The sequence below is a fragment of the Lichenostomus cassidix genome, chromosome Z, assembly GCF_008360975.1.
Source record: "Lichenostomus cassidix isolate B80296 chromosome Z, HeHo_3.0, whole genome shotgun sequence".
Lineage (NCBI taxonomy): Eukaryota > Metazoa > Chordata > Aves > Passeriformes > Meliphagidae > Lichenostomus > Lichenostomus cassidix.
The window spans coordinates 33,464,700-33,491,128 of record NC_139511.1 but is presented as its reverse complement, the minus strand read 5'-3'; the positions used below and the strand labels follow the sequence as shown (position 1 = coordinate 33,491,128).

Here is a 26,429-nt window from a genome sequence, read left to right as displayed (position 1 = left end):
GCACATTCAGTGGGGAAATACTGTGTACATTTCATAATATCCACAGAAAAATTCACAGTATAAATGTAAATTTAACTACTACTGCTTAAGTACTGTCATGGTAGCAAGAAAGAAAGTCACCAAAGAGAAGAATGAGAGTGCATATTTCGCAATGAGTCTACTAAAAAATTGTTTAAAGCTTCAATGTATTTGACATTCTGAACTTCTTAAAACTGAAATCTGAATTTTGCTCTTAGGGACTTTTAAAAAATGAATCTGCTAAGTTACTTTCTTGTAATATATAAACATAGGAAGTGGAAAATTTAAGATTACTATTACTATTTATGGAGCTCAAAGACTTCACTTGGTATTTCCAGTTTCTCAGACATCAATACCTATGTGCAAAAGCAGTAACTCATGAAGATTTTTAATATGCCTGAAATACAATTATAGCAATTACAACAAAACAAAAAAAAAACAGCCTGAAAAGAATGAATACAATCACAAACATATGTACTACAAACACAGTCTTATGTGGAGGATGTGCAATCTATCTTCTTATTATCTACACCATGGTAATTACAATTTAAGAGTTTCTGACATTTCTAGTATACTACACAGGGGTTTTTTTAATTTATGAAAAAGATTGCCAAAATATTAAATTGGAATTTTGAATTTTTTAATTGGCTATCAAAATAATTTTGATGAATTAGAGAAATGTCCTGGAAAAAAAGGGTGAAGCTCAGTAGAAACTGGTGAAAGATATTGCACCTCTAATAGTCAGATATAGATCACAATGGGGAGCAGAGACAGTTTTTCAGAGGATGTGATGCCTGCAATGAATCAGAATGGGAACAAGGATGAGCAACCACCATGCTGGCAGAGGAAAAGGAAGCTTCAATGTGTTTCCAGCTTGTTCAACACTGGCTGAGTTCTCAGCTGAAAGACTTTCACCAATTTTTGACACTGCATTGAAGACTGTTGTCCAGCGGGAGATAATCCAAAACAAATCAACAGGAATGATCGTGACTTGTGAGAAAGGATTGATTATAATAAAGAAGCAAAAAAGAGAGAGTAGAGAAACAAAATATAATGAATGGCCAGTTCTGAGCAACAATCTAATACTAATGTTCCCATCCAGACCAATTTTTCAATTTTTTTCATTTTGATATGTATTACAGCCTGAAATACAATGGTGCTATTCCAAAGTCTTAATGGACTCACATGGCCCAATCTGAAGTTGAAGTTAAGAAAGTGCATGCAAGGTAGAAAGACCTGCTGGGTGATATGCAAGGCAGACTGTCTAACTAATTTTTCTGTAAAGTGTTGGTGTGTAAGGGCTTGGAGTAAAATTTGCATCAGGGACATAAATCTACATCAGATTTGTGTAGCATTGCTGTTATTCCATGAACAAACTTGGAGTAACAAAACGCTTAAATTTATTGTAATATCACATAAAAGGACATCTGCTTTTTAGTGATACTAGTACATTTCCTCTGCAAAAGAAAGGACTTCATGCTAAAAGTCTTTACTGAAGCTCATTTTCCCATGCAGTATATGGAGACTTGCTCATTCTTGCTTCTCTCAGAACATGCATAGGCTATGACTTTTCTTGCCTTTCACCAGAGGCTCCATGGCTAGATTTAAGGGGATATTGACCCCTTTCATTTTGTAAACTACTTCTTTCTCCCTGCAATCAATTTCAACCCAATATGTATTTAAACATGCAGAGCAGCTTTTGAAAAGAATCTTTAGTTCAGTGCTCTACCTGATGACATTACACTGAAGCTGCCAAATTCTGGCCATTTCTCAAAGTCTCCTCTTAAAGTTTCTTGGTATTTTATTTGTTTAGTCACAGTTTTTCAGGTAGTAATAATAGACCTAAACTTCATGAGCACAGTTTGACTGTAACGAGTACTGTTGCTGTCCCTGATGAAGTACTCATCTTAACATGTATTGGTAGGTCTAATACAAATGTGAGTTAAGCAGATTGACATCAAGACACAACAGGTGATTGCTCACTCAAGTGCTGGGAGACACTCTCGTTGGAAAATTATAATGAGAACCATGCTCAGCTTGTGCAAACAAGCGCTTGAACTTAGAGACTTTATCTTGTGCAAAACTGTAGCTAAGTAGTACTTCAGGTTTAATTTATTCCCTGAAGTATGGAAAGACAATTTCATGAAGTAAAAGAAAACAGCTGATTCAGTAACCTTTTTCAATATGCACTGAATTATTGTATATCACAGCTATAAGAATGTCAAGGATCAAAAATGTGTCTGTTCTCCCAGCAACAGGGATCAGAAACTATCCTAGGTGTTTTGAAACAAATGACACCTTTTTTAAAGTGAAATCATACATTTTCTTTTAGAAGATGACTAGGAAATATACCAAAACTATCAATTAAAAATATATCTTTTCATAATAAAAAATTACAAATGCACCATTAAAAAGTTCAGAACATCTAAGTGAGTTCAAAGGCTGTTTAAAGTGACTGGGAATGTGGCTTAGATTATTGTTTCAGCCTCAGCTTCAGTCTAAATGCTTGACCAATAAGTACTCCATCACAGTATTAAATACACAGGTATGATCTCTCAGTAACCCCTAGAAATGCTAATATGTGACATTTAATTAAATTAATGTATTCTTGGAAAATATATTCACATATCTTTTAAAGGTATCATTACACAGAACATACGTGTGTGTGTAAAATGTAAAGCCTGTTCATTTTTGTTTGGAATTAATATCACTTTGTCTGCTTTCTGCTTCAATAACCACATTGTTTGTTGTATGACCAAAGTGTGCTTCAAATTTTGCTCAATAATTAGTCATACTTCCAGGCATGAAAGTTATCAAACTCATTTACATTGCTAAATATATTCGGGGTGGAGGGAGGGTGGCTAAAGTTCAGTAACAGAGGCAGGAAAAACATGAAGCATACTCCATAAATAAAGATATGGAGAAAGTGCAGTGTGTTTGAATTTAAAAACTGCCTTAAGATATGTCTGTCTACAGGTTCAGGATGGTTTGACAGTAATATAGATGAGAGAAAATTTAGTACTAAGATTTCTTATCCTACGTTTGTTTGATGTATCATATGTGTACTTGCAGGCACATGCAACAGAAAGGTTGGGAGTATTTTGTTCTTGTAGAGTATTTTTGTTTCGTGAAATACCTTTGGCTATTTTCATGACACATTTACTGTTCCTCTTTGACATTGTGGTTTCTAGAGTTGGGCAGGAGGTGGAATTATCTCAAGACTCAAATCGTACACCTTTCCAAAGGCTGGCAGCAAAAAGGTGCCTCATATACTTTTTTTAGGTTTTTGACTGAGTTAAAATACTTACACGACTAATTTCACTCTTTTCTCTCCCTCTTTTTGCTTGCTGTCTTGACTACTAACAATTAGATTGTGAAGATTTTGTAAGCTTTCTGCATCTGTCCTAATCATCTGCATAATTATGGGCTTGATTTTATAACTGAAGCAATGGGTTTGAAGAAGTTTTAAATATAGAGGGACTCCTTTTATGTAATTTCTGACATACCAAAATATTAGTGCAGATCTCAATATTTCTGCAAATGAAATGTAAGTGATAAAGTGTTTTTCAAAACCACTGAGTTATAGCACAACAAAATTATATTTATACTTTCCTTCCTAATCAGAAAATTGTCTTGCTTACACAACTATGTTAATACTGAGTACATTCAGGGAACGATAAAAACAACAAAATATATACTTACATAACCTATGTACACAGATCTTGTTATGCATTCAATTACACTTAGGCAAGTGTAAGATATCACAAGACCAATCAGAATGGGAAAATTGGTAAGATGCCAGGGAGCCAAGGGGAGCCAATCCTGTCCTAGTGAAAATGCTGTTGCATGGCCTGGAAATGGTGCTGTCCAGTAATTGATGTAGTTCTGAAGCATGTAGCTATGAGTTTGTTTGCATGTTGAAAATAACATGTATGCCCCTGTTTGATCCATGAGTCTCTCTTTATGTTTATTGATTTATTTCCAGTTGCTCTTCAACAAAAATGAGCAGGCATGAAAATCCCTAGAGGTATGCTACTGTTCAGAATGAAAAGCTGTGTTTGATATATACTGTATTTGATAATCCTGATAAATAGCAAATGTACTTTTCCTACAATTGCAGTTCACTTTTATGCAGAGGTACCAATAGCTGTTGTTGGCTGTGTATCCCTACAGGACCTACATCTCTTCTTCAAAGTGTGTTTATCATGTACAAATACAGGGGCAGGCTCAGGATTGGCTCTAGACCATCTGAAATAAAATGCCAAACTGTCGCACATTTTGGGTTGACTCAGAAAAATGAGTGTGAGGTCTGAACTCCTTAGACATGGTTCTGGTCACGCTGCTGTTAACATGGTAAAACCTACATCTTGCTCTGGTCTCTTTCTGCTGTCAAATACCTATTTCCTGCCTTCTGGGCAACATACACAGAGTAGAGACTGAAGCATATTGTCAGAGAAGGACCAATCATTAAAAAAAAAAGAAAATTCAGAAACCTGATTTGATCACCTTTTATATGTACATAACCCTGAATACTCAGACCCACACCATACTGCCAGATTTTAGACATTAGACAAAAGTCCTGCTCTGAACAATTCAAAAATTTACCATTCGTTAACCCTAGCAGGCAGAGTTTACTTTAGACCTGGTTAATTAGTCAATTACTTCTACTACGATAAAAGCTTTCAGACAGTAAACATGAAAAAGTATGTTTATTATATTTGTTATGTTATATTTACTCATTCTTGGGAATTTTTTTTTAATTTCACAAATTAACTATTTGTATTAAATTTTAGGATCCAGATCAAAATTTTGCAGACTGTTTTACTAGTCTAAAATTGTTAATTTAGACAATTTAAATGAATCCCTGCCACCTAGTGGCAACTGAGATGCCTTAGCCTAAGCTCACTGAGGTCATGGCTAATGAGATGTTGACATGCAGTATTTCTCTACTCAGTTTTAATAAAATGACTTTAGGGTCTGCATTTTTTCTAATCAGAATTATTAACCTGAAAGAAAATTGCACATGCTGTACAGATTGCCTTCATGAGAATATTACTGTCCTATTTACTATAAAATTACCATCTTTACTGTAAAGTTAGATTTAGAGTAGTTGGAGCCATTTCACTTGCATGACAAATTTTTAACAAGCTGCCCTAGAGGACTCTTGTATTCCTTTTCACTGGTTGAATAAATCCATGGTCATTTTGTCCATTCTCCGCTTCTTGTAAGAATACAAGAAGTAATTTGTTATCCTATACCCTAGTTGTATTAAGAGAAATGTCCTTTTGTTCAAAACAGATCTGCAGAATTAAACTTGTTGTTTCAAAAGTGTAGGGCAGAAAGGACCCTGCATTTAAATGACAGTTAAATAAAAAGGAAATTTTATTTTACTATCACCCAGATCACTGTACATGCAATGATGCATAACTCCTGCCCTATTTCTAGTCAGTGTTGCCTGACTTAAAGAGAAAAAAAATCCAACTCATGGTTGAAAATTCCAATTCCTAGTAGAAAATCCTATTCAAAGTTATGCAGGGCATACATGCCATGAATACATGACTGACAGGACTAAAGAAAAATATTTGAGGTTTTCTGAGTGTTACACAGTTTTCCCAAGTTATTAATAGGAGCTGAAAAGGGGCCTTTGAAATATTAAATTGTAGTTCAACCAGAAATCATGGAATCATAGAATGTTAAGGCTTGTAAGGGACCTTAAAGAACATCTAGTCTCAACCCCCTCTGTCATGAGCAGGGACACCTTCCACTAGACCAGGTTGTTCAAGGCCTTATCCAATCTCTCCTTGAACACTTCAGGGTAGGGGGCATTCACAGCCTCCCCTGGCAACCTGTTAGAGTGCCTCTCCACCCTCACAGTTAAGAATTCCTTCCTGTTATCTAAACTGAATTTTCCCTCCTTCCGTCTGTACCCATTACTCCTTGTTCTATCGCGACAGTTTCTGATGAAGAGTCCCTCTCCAGCTTCCCTTCAGGCCCCTTTCAGATACTGGAAAGCTGCTATGAGGTCTCCACGCAACCTCCTCTTCTTCCGGGTGAACAGCCCCAACTTCCCCAGCCTGTCTTTGAAGGGGAGGTGCTCCATTCCCATAATCAACTTTGTGGCCTCCTCTGGACTTGCTTCATCAGTTCCATGTCCTTCCCATGTTGGGGGCACCAGAGCTGGATGCAGCTCTCCCCCAGAGTGAGACACCAGGGTCTCACCAGAGCAGAGTTAAGGGGCAGAATCTCCTCCCTCACTCTGCTGGCCATGCTGCTTTGGATATTGACTTTTTCATAACTCCCAAGTCTTTCTCCTTCAGGGCTGCTCTCAATCACTTCTCTGCCCAACCTGCAGGTGTGTCTGGGATTGCCCTGACTCAGGTGTAGTACCTTGCACTTGGCCTTGTTGAACTTCTTGAGTTTTGCACAGACCCACCTCTGAAGCCTGTCCAGGTCCCTCCAGATTGTATCCCTTCCCTCCAGAGTGACTGCCCCACTCAGCTTGGTGCAGTCAGTGAACTTGCTGAGGGTGCCCTCCATCCCAGTGTCCTTGAGACCAACAAAGATGCTGAGCAGTATTGGCACCGGTACTGACCCCTGTGGGACACCACCCATCATGGTCTCTACATGGACATCGAGCCCTTGACCACCACTCTTCTCATGTGGTCATCCAGCCAGTTCTTTGTCCACTGAGTGGTTCATCTGTAAAATCCACATGTCTCCAATTTAGAGACAAGGATGTCATACAGAACAGCATCCAACACTTTGCATAAATCCACGTAGACAATGTCAGCTGCTCTGCCCCATTCACCAGTGCTGCATGCAGCCCTGTCATAGAAGGTCACCATATTTGTCGGGTATGACTTCTCTTTAGTAAAGCCATGTTTATGTTACCAAACACCCCTTTGTTTCCCATGTGCCTTAGCATAGTTTTCAGGACAATCTGCTCCATGACCTTGCTTAGTACAAAAGTGCGACTAACTGGTGTGTAGCTCCCTGGGTCTTCTGCTTTCCCCTTTTTAAAAATGGGGGTCATGTTTCCTTTTTTCCAGTCATCACAGACTTGACCTGACTGCCATGATTTTTCAAAAATGACCGTGGCTTAGCAACTTTGTCTGGCAGCTTTCTCAGTACCCTCAAATGAATCTCATAGGGTCCCATGGACTTGTACACATCCAAATTCCTTAGATGATCACAGACCTGATCCTCTCCTACAGTGGAAATAGGGAGTTCTTCCAGTCCCTGCATTTGCCTTTCTCGATTTGGATAGTGTGGCTACAGCCCTTGCCATTGAATACTGAGGGATCAAAGTCATTGAGAACCTCAGGCTTCTCTTTCTCCAGGGTAGCCAAGCCTCCTATTTCCTTCCAGAGAGGAAGGAAGGAATAGTAATGAAAAAGACATTACTAAGCTATTTAATCAATCTGCAACAATTAGAAATAACATTCCACACATATTAGTTAAGCAAGCTAAGTAAAAATATATAAGACATTACGATTGTTCTTCAACACAAGCAGCTAAGAAAGAGAATCTGCTTTGTTATAATTGATGTCACTGTGTGGCTTCCAAGTCACAGCTGCAGAGCTTTATTTACAAGCATGGAACTGATGTACTTACTTATATTTTTAAAGCAGTTGCTGAGCAAGAGCATCCAATCCTTTCTGGTTTGGTTTTTTTTTTGGTTTTGTGTTGCTTTTTCTTGTTGCTTTTGTTTATTTGTTTGTTGTGGGGGTTTTTTTGTTTGTTTTGGTTTTTTGGGTTTTCTGTTCTTGAATTGCAAAGAGCAGAAATGTCTCTAAATGTACAATTTTAGTACTCGTCTATGTCTTGGCCAGAGCTGTTTTTACCAGCTGCTCTTCACTGGTGAATGGATTCTTGAGGTGTACAAATTTGGTCTACATTAATTACATTTGGCCAGTTCAGAGTATGCCAGTTGATTTCCAGTCTAAGTTGGGGGTTTCGAGTTAGTGAATTACCTATGTGAAACAGACTGATACAGGTCTTGGAAAGCTGGCAGGGTGAATCAGTCTAGAAAAACAAAACTAGAGCCAAGGATCTTGGTTTACTCCTTCATTTACATCCTTATTCTCGAGATTGGTGGGTCAGTTTGTTCCTTGACCTATCCCAGAACTGTCTCAGGGGTTTTGTGACTTGCCTTGCTAGCAAATGGCCTTTTAACACTGTTCCTAATACTGAGCAATTCAAGTCTGAAACATTACCCTTACAGTACCTGATGTCACTGTGCTTATCCTGCAAAGCCAGAATATTGCTGAAAGCTGGCTTCCTGCGTGTGGTTTGCAGAAAAATCTGTGTAGTGAAACCTTTTCTACTTCATCCAATTAGGCAGTCAACTTCATTATGATTTCAAGATCTGTAGTGCCCAGGTCAGGCATTTCCCCTATTAAACACAGTTTCTAAATGATAAAACTTCTATTGCATACAATAGTTCACTATAGGAAACTTCGCAGAATCATAGAATGGTTTGTGTTGGAAAGGGTCCTAAAGTTCATCTCGTTCCAATCCCTTTGTCACAGGCAGGGACAGCTTCCCTTAGAGCTTTGTTTCTCTTCAGTTGAAAAGGAACTAACCTGCATAAATAGGTTCTGTAATTTCCCATTCCCAACAGCTCACAAACAGAAGCGACCAGATTAGTAGTTTCTCTCATCTATTCGTTATTGTGCCATTCCCAGGTAAGGAGCTCCAAACACACAGTGGATGAGATGGTTTGTGTACTCCATATTATTTCTCTGACAGGAAAGGCAGAGGGATTGTATTTGGATCAGATGCTCAGTTAATTGGGTAATTTTCTCCCTCCTCAGAGTAGACAGACTGGCCTAATATCTGGTCCATGATGTTTGTCCCTGATGTTACACCAGCCTATTAAAGTAGTAACTTTTTACTCCAGTTTCTTCCACTTCTTTAAAATAGAATCCCTCTGTAATATCCACAAGAGAAGCAGGAAATTGGTTTTTGTTTTCATTTGTGCTAGCAATTTCTCTATGGCCAAGATGGGGGAGAGATAACTTGGAGAAGGAAGAAGGACAGATTAAAGAGAAATCCTAACAACTGCTTGAGTTACATGGCAGATTTGAAAAGAGCATGTAAATTTAATATCTGCAGAGTAAGATCTGTGCATGACCCACTAACGTTAATTCTCTCTTATCTAATGCTCTGAAATATTTGTAATATCTGTCTATGCTTTTGGCCTTCTCTAACAATAACCTCCAGAATGAAAGAACCTCTTTTGGATCCCTTTCTTTCTGACTCTCACCTATGGGTCTCTTGCAACCATTATGCCAAAATCTTTGGGGGGAAAAAAAGTTCTTTTAACTTACCTATTTATTGTTAATCAGAAAAGCTTTATTTGTGTGCTACAGCTTCAGTCCACTATTGGCCACCCACCAGATGAAGCACCTTTTAATCCTTATGTGCTGCAAAGGAACAGAGCTCTTACAGGGGCAGAAAGAGGTAGGCAGAGTAATATATATCATTAATACAATTCTCTTCTTTATAGCACAGATCTCTTGCAATCCATATTTCTTTTTTCTTTCATATATTCCACATTCTGCTATGTATTGGTATAGCCACTACCATAACTCAAGCCTGGTAGTTGAAAATGCCAGATGTCGCCATCTGTAACAAAAATAATTTAGCATAAGCCCCCATTTCCATTTTGAAGTGGAGTACTATTATTTCCTTAACTCTGAAAACTGTATCCTTGCATGTCATAAAAAGAATCGTGCCCTGTTGCATCCACAATGCCGTGCATAATGCAATTAAAGTTGGGTTCCCAAGAATGAAATACATAAAAGGCACCATTCTGAGTGAAGAATTGTGTGAGGTAACCAGTAGGAAATACTAAGGAGAGAAGGGCCATACTTTAACCCTCCTTCTGCTAAGGAACCCCCTGGTTTCACACTGTACAAATGTCCAGTAGTTACAGCATGTCACCAGGGGGAGGGAGGCCACTGTCTTTTGGCATGTTCTCAAGTGCATTTAGATGGACTGTATGTGCTTCTTTATCCTTACAAGTCAAACACACTGATGATCTTGAACATGGAAAAGGTGAATGTATTAGCTGTGACAGCAAAAATGTCTAAAATCATGTCTAATTTTTTCATTGTTTGAAATGCAGGTGATCAGAGAGAGGCATTACCCATGGATACTGAGGTCTATGAAAGTCCATATGCTGATCCAGATGAAATTAAACCAAAAAATGTCACCCTTGACAGGAAGTTGTTAACTTTGGAGGAAGGTGAACTTGGCTCTGGCAACTTTGGTACTGTAAAGAAAGGGTTCTATAAGATGAAGAAGTGAGTATTTCCTTCTGTTTTCATTAAGTCTGATGTATAAAAGCTGTAGCCTTTCCTTTTAAGAGCAGCAGTAATCTTTGCATGTCTTTTTGGGTGACAGACTCTAACTAATTTGGGCCAATATTCACCAGTTTCTCTCTTTGTATGTACATTTATGCACTCTTTTTTGTCTGTAAAGTGGGAAAGCGCTGCTTATGACTATTTTGTCTCCAGACGGGGATAGTAGAGTGGGAATTCCACTGCCTTCTTCCATAGTTCACAAAAGCAATAATGCTACACAGCATTTCCCATCTGTACAACATATCTTTCAGAAATAACATAGAGTGCCATGGACAGTTTACCTATAGCAAAGAGATTTTTGCCTAAAATAAATGTGATAAATACCAGTCTCTTGAAGCTGGAATGTTGATTTTCAAGAAGACAGAACATGTTGTAACATTTCTTATCATGTAATGTCAGTAGGAACAGACCCTGTTTATACTTGCCTGTTCATGCATTTTCATAGTAAAATGTTATCAGTATGCTGTTTACGTGCATGGACTGATTATGTACGCACTCTCATCTCTTGAAGTTGGAGGCATTTCTTTAACCGAGGTTTTCATAGGCAGGAAGGACTTTTATTTTTCCAGGACAGGCTGTAGGGATTTAAAGGGCTCTGATCTCAGCTTGCGTATTTTTAAATCTTGTTTCACACTTGAGCTCTGTTGATCTCATCAGTCACTCTTCCAGTTTGCTGTATGAATGGAAGGTTGCAGAAGTAGGCTTGGATTCTCAGGATTTCAGAGCTTTGACTGGGGGCCTTGCAATGCTGCATGTTCCAGTCTCACCCCCAAAAAATTCCAGTGCTTAGAAAGCTCTTTTTAGCTTTTCTTCTCAGAAGAGCTTTATACCATCCTTGCCAGAGTGTGCAAGAAAATTTTGTACTGTATATTTTTCCAGGTTTCTTATGGAATTTTTATGATAATCTGTAATTTTCTCAGGTTATTTTCATTCTCACTCTTTTGCCTAGCTGTCTTCTGAGCATTTGATAGAGAGATGTTCCCATTATGGCTGGTTTTTTTTCTCCTCTGAATGTCAATTCTGGTTTTTGTCACAATTTTTATTATGTGCTTGGAAATATCTGATGAAGATTGTGTGCATTAGAGCAGAGATTTTTTTAGCAACTAGTCCCAGAACTGGATTCTCTTTTGCAGGGGTGCCAAGCCAGTAGCTGTAAAAATTCTGAAGAATGAGAGTAATGATCCAGCCATAAAGGATGAATTACTGAGAGAAGCAAATGTAATGCAGCAACTGGATAACCCATATATTGTCCGAATGATAGGTATATGTGAAGCTGAGGCCTGGATGTTAGTAATGGAAATGGCTGAACTTGGCCCACTGAACAAATTTTTGCAAAAAAATAGGTACGTAAACTTTTATTCCATTCCACAGTACACAGGTCCTTTCTTTTATTTTTTATTTTTCTATAAGGACAATAAAATTGATATGTTTTTAGTGTAGTAATTAATTATTGTAGTTATTCTTCACTGGCACATGATTATCTTTTACATCTCTCAAACCTGTCCAATATCTCTGCCACAATAGTGTATTTTGAATAAATGAAAGGATTTTCAGGTGTCCTTCAAGTTCTCCTTTATTGATGTGATAGCATATCATCTTGCCCAGGACAAGCAGCCTAGGTTGCCTTCTCCAATTTAAGCTTAGCTTAATGTAAGTGGATCAGGTTCCTGGGGTGATGTGTACAAGTTCATAATAAAGATTTGTATTCGTGAAAATTCATGGAAATGAACTACTGACCTCTTTAAAATTCAATTGTGATTTTCAGACATGTCACAGAGAAGAATATAACAGAGCTGGTGCATCAGGTTTCCATGGGGATGAAATACCTGGAGGAGAATAACTTTGTTCATAGGGATCTGGCTGCAAGAAATGTGCTATTAGTCACCCAACATTATGCCAAAATTAGTGACTTTGGACTTTCTAAAGCTCTTAGTGCTGATGAAAGTTATTACAAGGTAAGGTTTGAACAAGACATGAAAGCTGTGTAGTAACATAGCTTAATAAGGTTAGTTCCAGTTGAAATGCAGTTGGTTTAGCAAGTTGAAAATTAGAACTATTATGTATCATTCATTATTTTATAACTTGATGTTAAATTACCAATATCCAAGATATGTGATCAACAATAAGAGACATGCAGGGAGGAAAAAGCTTGTTTCTCCTTTTACTTGTCTACTTTCCTTTACTTTTGGTAAACTTGTCATTAGAAGATTGAAATTTATGTTATAAAATATTTAAATGAGATTCTCTCTTATGTAAAAGGGGGAAAATGTATTTGTTGCAAAACAGTTCTTATCATGTCCAAGGAAAATGTAGGCTAGCATAATAGACTGACTAATAGAACAGAATTAGGGGAGGATTTGAAAGAACACCATTGTTAAATAATAAATTAACCAAAATTTGTTTATCTTGGTTTTAAATTCATTGGACCTCTGTACAGCTTAAGACATAAAAATAATTGAAACATTTAATATGGCAAAAGGTGGGAGACAAATGCTGCTATCATATCTGTATTTTTTTTCCTGATATATTACTCTTGCATTTCAAATTAATCCGTCTTTCTACAAATTCCCTTTTATCAGTCCTTTAAAACTAATAATCGAGCCCATGAAGCACAGCAGAGGAGGAGCAAGCACATGCTCCTTTCTGATGGCCTTCCTATACAGGAACAGCAACTGTTGCCAGAAAAGACATCTTAAATTACTGCCACCAGCCCAGCCAGAGATGCTTGTCAATCTCAGTCTTAGACCCTCGAGAATTAATATCAGAAGCCCACGTTCTCCACAGGGTGCAGTAGGGTTCTGTCACTAGATCTAGCACTGTGCTGATGTAGCTTGACACTTGAACAGTCAAAATGCAGGGTTATGGCACAATTTAGGCAAACTGTGGCTTGCCACAAGGCAGTCGCTGTGCTTTGAAATAGAGCACGCACTCCAACCATCTGGACATCTCTCTTACCACTTGTGGAGAGCCTAAATGGAAAGAAAATAATTTTAAAGAGCAAATTTAAATTAAATTATGCTAAAAACATGACCCCAGGTCATTTAGCTATTTTTTTTACCATAGATTTCATTTCAGTGCATAATTTTGGAAGTGGAAGATTAGGAACAATTTTGTAACACTTCTGAAGAAGCTGTTACCTGTTGTCTCTCATGCTAACTGCATCAGAAATGTTATGGTGGTTAGTGCAAATCTGTGCAGATCTAAGTTAACATGGATTATGTGCATTCAGCTGGTGTTTACTATTTATCGTTGTATCTAGCCTGCTTTTTTACTTTCTATTATGACATATTTTAGGCACAAAGTCATGGAAAATGGCCAGTAAAGTGGTATGCTCCAGAATGCATGAATTTCTACAAATTTTCTAGCAAAAGTGATGTCTGGAGCTTTGGAGTTTTGATGTGGGAGGCTTTCTCTTATGGACAAAAACCATATAAGGTGAGTGGTTATATTTGGCCATGTTTTTTCTGTAAAAATTCAGAGCAAATTTGAGCCAATATCTTTTCCTACCTAAAAAGAGTTGATGCAACAAATGAGTCAAGTGATAGCCCAAAAATCAATTCCAGACCTCACTTTGATTTATGCTATCCTGCATGCTGCAATCATTTGCTACCTCAGTGACTGACTGTTCTGGTCACCCTTTCGCAGGGAATGAAAGGTGGTGAAGTTGCACAGATGATTGAAAGAGGAGAACGAATGGAACGTCCTGAAGTCTGTCCAACAGAAGTCTACAGTCTAATGAAATTGTGTTGGACATACAAGTGAGTGTGATGGGATGCTCTTTTGATAGAACTATACTTTAATCTACATGGTTAATAGGTACAAAGGGGTGAGGAGAGGTTATTTCAGAATACATCTTTTCAGCTGGTGTTTAACTTGCAACCATCCTCCAAGCTAAGGAGCCAATTGCACTTTCAGGTGAAAAATTATTTGAGTTATAGATTGTATTACAAAATGCCCATTTTGTATAAAAGAGTTTTCCAGAATAGTTATATACAACATACAGGGTGTCATAAAAATGTAAGTCCACAGAAAGGTCAGTCTAATGTATTTTGAAAAGAAAGTTTGAAATTAAGCAATATTTTTGTTTCATTTTGGATTGTATTTTGTTTCATTTTCATTTCCAAGACTTTACTGAAATTTCAAAATTATATTGCCAAAATGTTTATTCCATTCCTCAGTAGTTAATTGTTTTGACCTGTCTTTCTCTTGTCTCATTACTGAATATATTCAGATTGGATCCCACACTGACTTCTTATCAGTTAGAGGCAAATATTTTTTCAGGTCATACCTGATATGTCAGAAACATTTTTTTCTGTTTCATACCCATTTATAATTTAAAATTATGAAATATAGGGGGAAAAAGAGCTAACTTTTAATAAGTATATTCCAGAAATATATTAAAACTGTTTTATAATTTATTGTTTTAAACTATTTTGCTGAAGTCATTTTTATCTGTAGGAAATTTCCAGAAAGTATTCAAAGTGACTGTAATGTCACTTATTCTTCCAGTTCACCATCTGGGGGATAGGTCTGTCCAAAAAAGGTCTACATTTAAGGAGCTCTGGTACTTCATTTTTAGTTACCTTGCTTCTTTGTTAGCTTTATTACATCTAGTACCCTACAAAGAAAGTGCAGCAAAAAGTAATTTCTGCCTTTTGGTTTGACTCAAAGAATGCTCTAACAGTTCTACAGTGAAAGGGATCAGGTTTTGTTATTATTAACAAACATATCATAAAGCATGCTGGTATATATTTTTTGTACTCAACTATCTTTATATATTGAAAAGAAAATAAATGTTAAAAAAAAGATTTAGGTCAGACAGAGTAATTACCTCATTATGTAATATAAAATTGTACGGGCTTATTGTCAGTTTATTGTGTTCTTCAAATACAGAAACAATTGCAGATATAAAAGATGGTACGGTCATATCGTGTGTGGGTAGGCTCCTCTCACTGGTTCTAACACCTCTGCTATTGTACTACCTATTATAAGGCAGATATTGCACTGCAAATCTTCTTTTCTCCAGATTATTATTCAAGTAAATGAAGTAGAAAATTAAATGGAGCTGATTTACCATTTCTTTCTTCTAGTACCCTCACCAACCACAAAGTAACACACATGGTAGTAAACCCATTGACTGGATGCTCTATAGTAGTATTTGCCACTTGATATTAACTTTGTAGCATCATTTTGGTAGCCTTAAAATATTGTGAGCATCTTTAAATGAGCTATCACTGAGGTAGCATCCCAAGCATTATGACGCCCATGCACCTTTACAGCTCTCTCCTTCCTACACAATGACACTTTCCATCTTTCCACAGTATTGACGACCGACCAGGATTTGTTGCAGTCGAGATGAGGTTACGTAACTATTATTACGACATTTCCCACTAACACCATGAAGAACAGCAACTTCCTCGTCTCCAGCCAGCACCCTCTGAGAAGATGTTCATTTTCCAAAACCAAGCAAACTCGATTTTTGTACTTCCATTTTCAACCTGCAAAGCTCAGAGCTGAGCCTTGTGTCCTTAAGGTTGCCTTTTCTTGCCTTCTGCACAAAATCCAGCCCCAAAAGAGTACTGGAAGTGTAATGGTCTCAAAGTGAGCAGCAAGGACGCCAGAGCAGATGCTTATAATTTTGCTACATTCCATTTCATTTACAGTTTTATTTGCATTACATTTTGTCATCCTGTAAAACCTATTTAATGACTTTGAGCCCTCTTTCTCTCCTGTATTGGAATGCAGATTGAAATTTGGATTCTTCTCATTAATATTCTTAGCCTTTAGTTGTTCCAGCCTTCTTTCTCCTCAAGGAAGAATAGCATAAACATTTCTGAATATGAAGCAAATTCACTGTGCATGTGTGTCCATCGCTTTGACTGATGGTGTGTTTTATTTTATCACCAAGCCCCTTTAAAATCAAATCCCATTCTTCTTAAAAGTAAAGTAGGCAGAGGGGAATTGGGAGTTTTGACTTTCTAACATCATCATGTCCTTTAAATGTGACCATCTTCTTCTGTTCCTCACCTCATGTGTGGAGCCCAGGTATTTCTCAGGAAGTTATTTTTTTTTCCTGGTGAAAACTGGGAACTCAGGGGCTTGCTCTTATCTTGGAAGTAAACATGCCAGCACCTAAGATGATTCTGGATTTTAACATAAACTCCAACACTGCATTCCTGAAAATACACCTGTGATGGAGCAGCACTTACCTTTCTCTGTGCTCATTCATCATTCTCCAGACATATCTTTTCCATGTATCTATTTGGGTATACCACAGCACCTTGCGTTGTATTTTGAGCAGCAATCATTTATATCTGTTCTTAAAACCTTTCTTTAAAAGCATCTGTGAGAATTTTACCACACCTTATCACCTCTACAGTTGAATTTCTAGTTCAAGTATTTTATAATTGGGCATATGGATGACAAGATTACCTTTGTCTGCTCCAACATTTTAGTACTTGTCCTGTTATCAATCCCTGGGGGCATCTCAGGAAAAGGCATTTTTCTTATCATTCTGTAATGCCGCATACATCTCCATTAAATTGGAAGGTTAGGAGTAGTAATAACAAATACTGTAGTCAACTTCTAATTCTGTTTTTACCATTATACTTTGCTTTCCCAATCTCATTTTAAATATTATCAGTATCAACATTTCTGTCACTCATTACTCAGAAGCAGCTACTTAGTTGTGATTTGCATATATCTCAGGAGTCTTCATGCAGTGTGTCTTCTAGATATAGATATTTTAGAAGAATATAAAGAATAAGATTTAGAGTTAGATATATTTATTGCATATGGCTGGTTAGAGTATATGTGTTTAATTTTTGTGTGAATAGGGTATTCTTAGAGATGCAGTGGTATTTTTTCCTCTAGCAAAGAAATTGTGTGAGCAATTAAACTGAGAAAGTGTGAAATAATTTTCATAAAAGACAGGACTATAAACAAATGTAGAAGCTACTGTATTTTTTTTTTTCTTTTTACAACGTTTACAGTCTATTTGTTAAATAATACCGGGTGACTTTTAGTAGTTTCGTTTAGTCTTGGGTGTCCAGTGCAAGACACTTCAGAAACAACAGGCTACTGAAAGATGTCAAATGCAACAGATCATGTTTCAAAGTGACCAAACGTGACTTACCTTGAAGATGATTTATTTTTTGTTTTGTTTTTAAGAAAAGTTTTTCTACAAGACCAGCTTGTGTAGAAGTTAGCCATAGTTATATGTAGGTGTTTTGTCACTTTTGTTATGTTGCAGAGAATTTATCTCTACATGTGCAATTAGTACATTTATGGGGATATTAGTCATAAACAAATTGCACAAATCTCTATGAACCAGCAAGTGACAGTACTCAATCTACCAGACTGAGAGATATATTCCACTATATCTCTCGTTCTCTTTAGAAGTGGTGTCTGATACAACAAAATTGGAGGATTGTTTCTTCTCCTCTCTTCTGAGTGAATGTCCACATCACTTTCTGGAGTTACTTGATTACGTTGAACTTCACTATTACATAATAAAAGTTTACAATGAGAATATAAAGTATTGTGAAATAAATGGATTAGGTTTTAAAATGTTAATTAAAGATACTTTTACAAAATGTGCTGTCTTAACAAGAATCCTTCCAAAATTTCATACTCTGTGAAAAATCCTGATGCTGTGCAGAGTGTGTATATGTACTGAGTTACTGTGATTGTTGTTGAAGACTGAGGTTTTCCTATGGACAATGAAAGGTACTTGACAGGACAGATAAACCCACTGAAGCTTGGGCTGCTTTTGGAGCTATTCAGGAACAGCAGGAAATTCCCAAAATATGCAGGTTGTTATTGCACCTAGGTCTTTTCAAAGTGCTTTACAACAATACTGGGCTGGATCTGGAAGGTTAGAAGTGTCAGTATATAAGTGCAGTGTATCAACTAGACAATAATTTCTGCCTTAAAGATGTCAGCTATGCAGGATTTAAGTCACATTATATTACATGGAGCCTCCCTCATAGATGCAGACAGCTGTTCTAGGTATTCTAAAATAAAAAGAGCAATATCCTAGTCTCTCATTTAGCTTTTGCAGCACACTCAAGTTCTCAGGAAAGCTAAGGCTAGATGGGTGTGAATGCGAATTTGAATAATAAACAAGAAAGGCAGAAAGGTAGACAAGCAGTTACTTACCTTTGGGGGCATCAGTCAGTGACTGACTGACCCTGTTCTGATTGTTTTCCTGCATGGCAAATCTGGCCTAATTGTCACACCTTCCCACTTGTGGGACTGCACCATCAACTGGTGTGAAGGGACTTTTGTCTTTTTGCTGTCCATATCTGGCTGTCTTTTTAGACTGACTTGTCTCAGAAATGCCACTTGGTGGTGTAAGCCCACAAGCAATTGTCATGAAAGAGCTAAGGGGTAGAAAACTGCAGCGTGTTATTAGGGAGGCTGGTGGAGAAGAAGGACCTGATGATAACATGCTAGGAGGGTTTTTCACTGGAGGGAAACAGTGTAATTATGCCTTTGGTTAGGGATCAAATTCACAAAATCATTGAGTTTTTTGAAGCGTGGGCACCCACGTGCCTTTTGCCCATATAGACACACCCAAACATCTTAAAAGTGTTGGTCCAACCCATCCTTGCTTCTAACACTATGCAGAAAGGGGACTTTTAATCAGACAAAGAGAAATACCCATAATTTTCACCCCTGAAATCCTCACAGTCATCACTGCAAGTTTGCTAGAGAGCCCATCTGGAGGTGTCCTGCACAGGCCACGGGTTGTACACCGAGACAGCAGCGTGTCGTCACCCCAGCCCTGCCAGGAGGTGGCAATGCCTGAACACTGTTCGAGTGATGCACTTGTCTGGACATTTCTGGCAAGCTCCCCTCTGCCCTGGCTGCTGCTGTGCCTGTGTTACGGAGGACACACTCTCTTTGCTCCTTGCTGTGAAGCAATGTTGCACGTGAGGACAAATCATCATTTATTTATATTGTGAATGGTCAGCTGTGGATAATTAACAAAGACTTCTGAGACTCAGTGTCCCCGTGTCTTTTAAGTGATTGCAGCAGTAAGAGATTGCATACAGAAAGATAGATTATGTCCCACATGTGCCTAGAAGGGAGTGAGGGTGGCATATGGATTGAATAATATAGGGAAACATTAGGCAAGCAATTGTAATTACCAGCCCTAAGTTTAGTGAGGACAGAAAGTCTGCAAGTCATGCAGAAGAGAAAAATGGATTCCTGTTAAAAAACAGTCAGATGTAACACAAATCCTGAGAACAGACCACCAATTACTCAGTTCCCTGAAGCCCGGCTAGAGCTGTGCATCTATCTCCAATTAGGTATTTCTTTTTATTTTCTGTCACATATGTGATAATTGAGATGAAGACCCACTGGCTTCTTTGGCATATAATTAACTCAGCATGGAGTGTAAACTCTGCTTCCCCGAGGCAGTGGAGGTGTGCACATTTTTTGATAACCAGAGAAGAGAAGAAATAAGAGGCAGCGGGGGAAAACATCACACTACTGTCCATTAAAATTCATTACTTCAAATGTAAATAGTCCCTGAATGACCAGTCCTGTATAAATGTGCACAAATCATTAACTCCTCATCTGTCCACTGTTGCAAATGCCTTAAAATGTCAGGTTAAGAAACTTAGGGCCAAGTCTTGCTTAACTCTGTCAAAGTCCTTGTGGAGGAATGCTGCTGCCATGCACCCACAGCTACACTGCTCACCTAGCAAGTTCTGTGTGTCAGCAGTCTGGGCAGCTGAATGCCAGGCTCCCCATGCCTCTGCCGTGTTAGAAATGCAACACATGGCAGAAAAAAATAGAAAAAATTTTGCAAAGAACAGGTCAATGGCACTGTCCTGTCACATTGCACCTGCCGGTGGCTGCACTGACATTAACACCTGTTCTCTCTCCTTTACTAAAGGAGAAATTATGATAAAGAGACATTGTGCCCGTTTCAGCAACAGCAAGAGTGCCAAGTCTATAATTTCTTGACTGAGCAGCAGAACAGGTAGTGGAGAACTTTTATGGCTGCCTCTCGAACAGCTTGAAGACTTCTCTTTAAAAACATTGCACACCTATACATACATGCACATGTATTTCTTGTCATTCTTTCACACTTGGGGTCAATAATGACTTGTCCTCAGTCTTTGCTGCCCAGCCATTGTAGCTGTATCTTCATATCTTGTTCTAATTTATGTGCAGATTTCACCAATGTTATCAAACAATTTCTCTGTGAATGATGTATCAGGTTGCACCTCCAGTAATCTGAGGTTGAGACCAGCTGGCAAAGAATTAATAGTGTTGGTTTCCAGTGATAGTTCTAGAAGATAACAAGAAAGCTGCATGGAGGGGAATGACTGTGGAGAGAACAGATACATGAAGAAATGCATGGGAGCAACAAGATTACTGACCATATCAAAGAGCAGCACTTCGGGGCATTTTTTTCTCTCTACTTTGGAGCAGATGTAAATTGACTGTTTGGCTTGGTTTGATGTTTCTTTTCCCAAAAGGTATGTATTCAGAGCCAATGTTTCCTTATTTTTCACCAGTAATGGCACATCTTTATACCCATAGTTGTGTATGAAAACCTAGATTATCAATGTCATTTTGTTTCAGCAGGATTTCCACTAATTTGCTAATAAATCCCCCAAACTGGGCTGTTTCTATGTATACAGCTACATTTCTGTTCTAGCAGCTTCCACCACAGGGAAGGTTCCCAACCTCCTTCTCCCAGTTTGTCTGGTTTTGTAGACAATAGAGCCTCTTTAAGACAGCAAATACAAAATGGTACATATATCTATTATCAGATTACATTGGTGTAACGGGGCCGTACACATACCTTGCACTGAGGAGTCACTTCATTTTTTACAGGCTACTAATGCATTAGAGCACAAATCCTTCTATTTTTTCTTTTTTTTCTTTTTTCCTTTTTTTGTTTCTGTAAATGTGTGGTTGACTCTGTCATAGATACATGCATATTTTTGGCTATTTTAAAATTTTATATTCACTGGTATTACTGGTTCCCCAGAGGCATGCAGCAATGAGGTACTATTTTTAAACTCCTCAGTCAGCCATGACTTCCTTTTTATCTGTCCACTCTGTAGCTGCCATAGGGAGTGAGCATGGCATTCCTCATCTTTTTGTGGTTTCTACTTATAAGGAATAAGCAGAACAAGTAGTGGTTCTTGTTGGTGCTGGAGTACTGCACAAGTTAGATTACAGGAAAAAGCACAGACTGAATCATGTCTCAGAAATTCACCCTCCAGTGTCACATTGTACCCAAGTTAATGCAAACCAGAACTCCTGCTACACAAGCACAAGTACAAAGCTCACAGTTTGTTCCCAAACTCCCACAGCTTTTTCCATGCCAGCTATATAAAACAAAAAAAAAAAAAACAAAAACAAAAACCTGACCGAACACCAAAACCCAACAAGATTTAATAATATGACACATTCTTGTGTTTGTTTGCAGAACTGTATGTGAGCAATTTTATGAGTCATTTAATTACAAGGAAGCCAAGGCCTGAACAAAGAAATACACTCAAGGTTTGCTTGGGCTGAGGAAAGTCTCTGTCTTTCCCCCAGAGTGAAAAGGTCTCAGTCTGTTTGAAGTGCAGCTAGAAGGGATGACGACATCAGATGCCACACCAAAACTGGTCTCTGAGACAGCTGAGAAACTGGTGGTACCTACATCTTTTTCTTGAAAACTGCCTTATTTGGTGGTAATATGCTGCCAGGCCCACGAAGCCAGCATGTCTCTGCTTGGCCACCAAGCCTCTGCAGGAGCCTGCTGATTACCACACATTAACAAGCATTTGTGAAATAAAATCCCAAAAGCACACCCTCTGCACCTAACATAAACATAATGAACTGAAAATGCCATCCAAAATGGGACTTTAAAGGGAAGCAGCGTTCATCCCTATAACCAGTAAATGCAGCCAGTCCTTGCTTCTTCTTACCCAAGGAGTTGACCTGCTGCCAGCATGCTTGTGTCCTGGCTAGGAGATGTCATCACACACCTTTTGGAGACCACCAGAAAATCAATTACTTCAAAAGGTGGGGCAGGATAGGAAGGGAAGGAGGACAGACACTACTCTTGTCACTTGCAAAAAAGCCTATGAAACACACTTTCACTCATAAGCTAAAAAATTTAAACTAGCTGGAAACTAGATCTGGAACATTCAGGTCACCAGTAAGGCTCAACTTGCAGCCTAGCAAGTTGTACCATGTTTGTAGAGGCAATGTGACAGAGCACAGCTAAGAAAAGGCCTTTCATTTTGTAAAAGCAGTGTCCATATAAGATTAAATTCATGTGCCTTCTTTGGTTGATTTATTTATTTTCCTTAAGCTGTGCTTAGCAACATGCCACCATGTATAAATATGCCTTACTTCAGAAATATTTTATTCTCACCACTAATTAACAGGCAAGTACCTTCCAGTCTTGGTGTTGGTTGCAGAAGCTCACAGCAGCAGGACAAACTTGATCCAGATCTACCCATTTCAAGGAGGAAAATCTTGTAGATCCTGCTGTGTGCTCCCTAGTCCTGTGCTTCTGCATGGCCTTCTGAATTTCGGTTGGGCTGACCAGAACTCGTCAGCAATTTTCTGCCATCCAGAGAAACTCCTTTGGGCCTTGGCAAGTTGTTGTGCGAAGGGCACTGGACAGCTGCCAGCCATAAGAGATTTCTGTGGGAAAATGCTCCAGACAATGATGAAAAGGCAAAGAACACCTGGTACCACCTTCTGCCACTGCTGGGGAACAGGATCTGGGATCCTGTTCCACTGAGGTGGCAACAGCCCTGACACAGCCATGCAGCACAGCTGTTCTGCAGTACAGCCAAGGGCAGCCACTGAGGATGCCAAGGCAAACCTCAGATGCAGGGCTGGTAGCAGTGCTGTCTCTGTCTTTCAGACAACTGCTGATCAGTCTAATGAATTGTTTCCTCTCCCTGTATTTCAGACAGGGTGTTTAGTGGCTGTCCCACAAGAATGCCAGTCTACCTGTCTGCGCAAGGAAAGCAAGGGAAGAAATGAGGCTCTATATGATATTCCTATATCATAGGAATAATGATGTGCAAAGCAAATGTGCATGTTGTTGGTGGGGAAATTTTCTTATATTCTGGAAAGGTGTCTCTTTTCTGTAGCAGAGCATGAACTCTGCCCCCCCCCCCCGCCCCTTTTTAGTTACTGCATATGACTTTTTTCAGATTGAAAAACATAGCTAGCTTTACCTACCTAGTTTTAGGTAATCAAGTGAAGCTAAAGGACCCAGAAAGGACTTCTTTTAGAGTGAATAGCCAAATGCCCATAAATTTCAAGGGTTTTTTTTTTTTTTTGACATGTAACACAAAACCACTTCAAATTGGTTCTGTGATGCCAACAACTTACTTGTTTCTGCTCCTCACAGTCTGCATGTGACAATGAATAAACCAAAAGGTCACTTCCCTTAAAGCTCTCCAGGAAATGCTACCCAGCCATAAACTCAACAACACCACAAAGAAAACCAGCTCAAACCAGCCAGGCTTCCAAAGCTGCCGAGATTGGCAGGGAAGTTGGGGTGCATACCTTTAGATCTGAATGGCCTCAACAGGTGGTCTCATCCAACCTCTCTCTGAGCCAAAGGACAAAACCACCTTTCAGCTGAAGATCTCTTGGGTAGAGTGAGTATGCAAGAAGATCACCAGAGGTCCCCAAAGTTTAACAAGAAAGAGAACAGTGTTATCTCTATCCTTGTGCGAATGCACATACACACACACATACACACAGAGGCATGCATGCTCAGGGATATTTATCCAAAATGCCTTATTAAGAAAAAGGCAAATAGGAGGATCTAATTCTAACATTTCCTGCCTTCTCTGTACTCCTATTTCGCTAGCAAATCTCTGTTTCTGTTGTCATCTGCAAATTTTATTACAAGCAATTTTTCCTATATTTTCAACTCCCCAGTAAAATAATGAAGAGGCATTGAGCCTAACATGAAATGCAGCAGATTCCCCCCAAAGATGGAAAGGAAAAGCATCTCCTGTGATCTGTCACCTTGCAGTCACAAAATTCATTTAACCTGGAGGAGAGGGTTTTTAAGAGCTCTCTTCTAGAATAATAGCACAGAATTGACAGATCACACGACAAAATTGTTTTAATACATTCCAGATGCATTGCTTCAGTGAATTTAATACAAAGATTAATATGAATCACTATTCCTATGGCTGTCACTCTTCAATTCTCTCAGGGCTATGTGCCAAAATTTTTCTGTTTTCAACTGCATGGCTTTAAACAAAGTCAGGCCAAGGGAGTACACAATTTGGTCCCAAGTAACTAGTTAAGTATTTGAAGCTGTTGCCAGCCTTTTATGAGCTCAGTTCAAAATGACATTTAGGGAGGTTTGAAGCATCTTAGATAAGGCAGATGTTGAAGAGGATGATCAGCAGCATGAAAAAGGAAAAAAAAGCAGTATCCTACTGAAATAATGTAAATTACATATATAAACAGACATGCCCACGTTATTCCCCTGCTCCCAAAGTAAATGTGCACCACTAACAGAAATTCTCAAATTATGAAAGAATATGTAAAGTTGTTTAAATTCTAAACCTTCAGTTGTAGGGAAGTGATTTATTCTGTACCATTAAAACATTTAGCTGCAAAACAGAGACCAGAATTGAATGTTCTGTTCAAATACTTACATAAATCCACAGTAAAGTTGGAAGACATCTCTGATACCATCTTAATGGAATCAGCTTTATTTACTTAAGGGAAAACAGTATTTTGAAAATACTAAAAAGGACAAAAAAAAAAAAAAAAGAAGAAGTTAGGGAAATGGTAATGGTGAAGAAAACCAAACTACCTCTGCAGTCTGCAGAAATAACAGAAATTCAGAAGAAAAGATTAATGTCTGAAATTCTTTTGTAGGCAAGAATATTAACTTCTGCTGTTATGAATAAATGAATTCTAAATTATTCTTTGTCTGCTGGATTTTATGGACTATTACCATAATCACATAAACTTCCTTTTTTTCATATAAAGCTATGTATAGTGTAAGACTTCCCTTTCAGTGCCATGATCAGAGGAACTGTTTGAATGAAGACATTAAAGCAGTGAGATTCCAATTAACTTATGAAACACTCTAAATCTGTCAAAATGAGATACTTGGATTACTGCTAGACCCAGAAAACCCCAAATGACAGAAGATGAAGGTGAATAGAAACTCAGATGTGGAGCTGCACCCATTCCATGAGCCCCCATTCCCTGCTCCGTTTGATCCCAGAACATGTCATTTTGCAGTCAAATTCTCCTTTTCCTGGTGTACAAGTAGATGAAGAACAAAGTTTTATTTAAAATGAGAGTCAAGAAGGAGAATGTATTACATAGCACAAGTTTGAAAGGCAGAGACTCTAGCTGTCTTGCTGAACAAGTATAATCTGTTTGATGAAGATGTGTGTGGAAAAAGGGGAAAAGAGAGCAACGTTGATGTCTGGGCTTAAAAGAGAAGTTTTACATAATAGCTGAAAGAACAAGGTTCTTGCACTGAAAAATTTGAAGCTACTTATCAGAAATTAGCATAAAGCTAAAGAGACCTGACAAACAGCTGTTTCATGTAAAAATACTTAATGGGATTTCTTTTCTTTTCAGTTCTTTACTGCATCTTTTGTGTGTGTCAGACATGCACACACACATACACAATCAGGAAAACTTTTATGGACATACAGATCAAACCGTTGTTCAAAGGAATAAATTAGGACAAATTTACCAGCTCTGAACTGAAGTGGCACTCTTCATGCCTCAGTGCATCCCAAGCAAACTCAAAGGCCTTGTCCTTTACTTGAAAACAAACACATGGAAAACTACATTTCTGTACTATGCTGGGGTCTCTGGTGAGCCACAGACCATTCAGTGAGCCCACAGAAATAAATGAAGAAATTATCCACTCTTCCCCCTTTGCTGAACCACTGACCTTACCGAGAATAGGCCTCTAGTAAAAATAAATGTTTAGAAAAATCCAGATTCCATCTCTATCTATGGAAATCACCTGTCTCTCTTTTCAGCACAGGTAGTGTT

At 38.3% G+C, this 26,429-nt stretch overlaps 1 protein-coding gene across 2 annotated transcripts in view; it reads left to right on the top strand.

Annotated features, from left to right (window-relative positions):
* SYK (spleen associated tyrosine kinase) overlaps positions 1-17,983 on the top strand; it is a 50,657-nt gene extending 32,674 nt beyond the window's left edge. The window contains exons 7-14 of one of the 2 annotated variants that reach the window (XM_085043005.1): positions 3,210-3,278; positions 9,393-9,483; positions 10,151-10,328; positions 11,522-11,731; positions 12,154-12,343; positions 13,683-13,823; positions 14,034-14,146; positions 15,710-17,983. In XM_085043005.1, the coding sequence (XP_084899131.1) occupies positions 3,210-3,278; positions 9,393-9,483; positions 10,151-10,328; positions 11,522-11,731; positions 12,154-12,343; positions 13,683-13,823; positions 14,034-14,146; positions 15,710-15,782 (1,065 nt within the window). In that variant the 3' untranslated portion in view covers positions 15,783-17,983. The remainder of the gene's footprint in view (positions 1-3,209; positions 3,279-9,392; positions 9,484-10,150; positions 10,329-11,521; positions 11,732-12,153; positions 12,344-13,682; positions 13,824-14,033; positions 14,147-15,709) is intronic. The other variant, XM_085043006.1, reaches the window with a different exon arrangement.
* Positions 17,984-26,429: the final 8,446 nt, after the last annotated feature.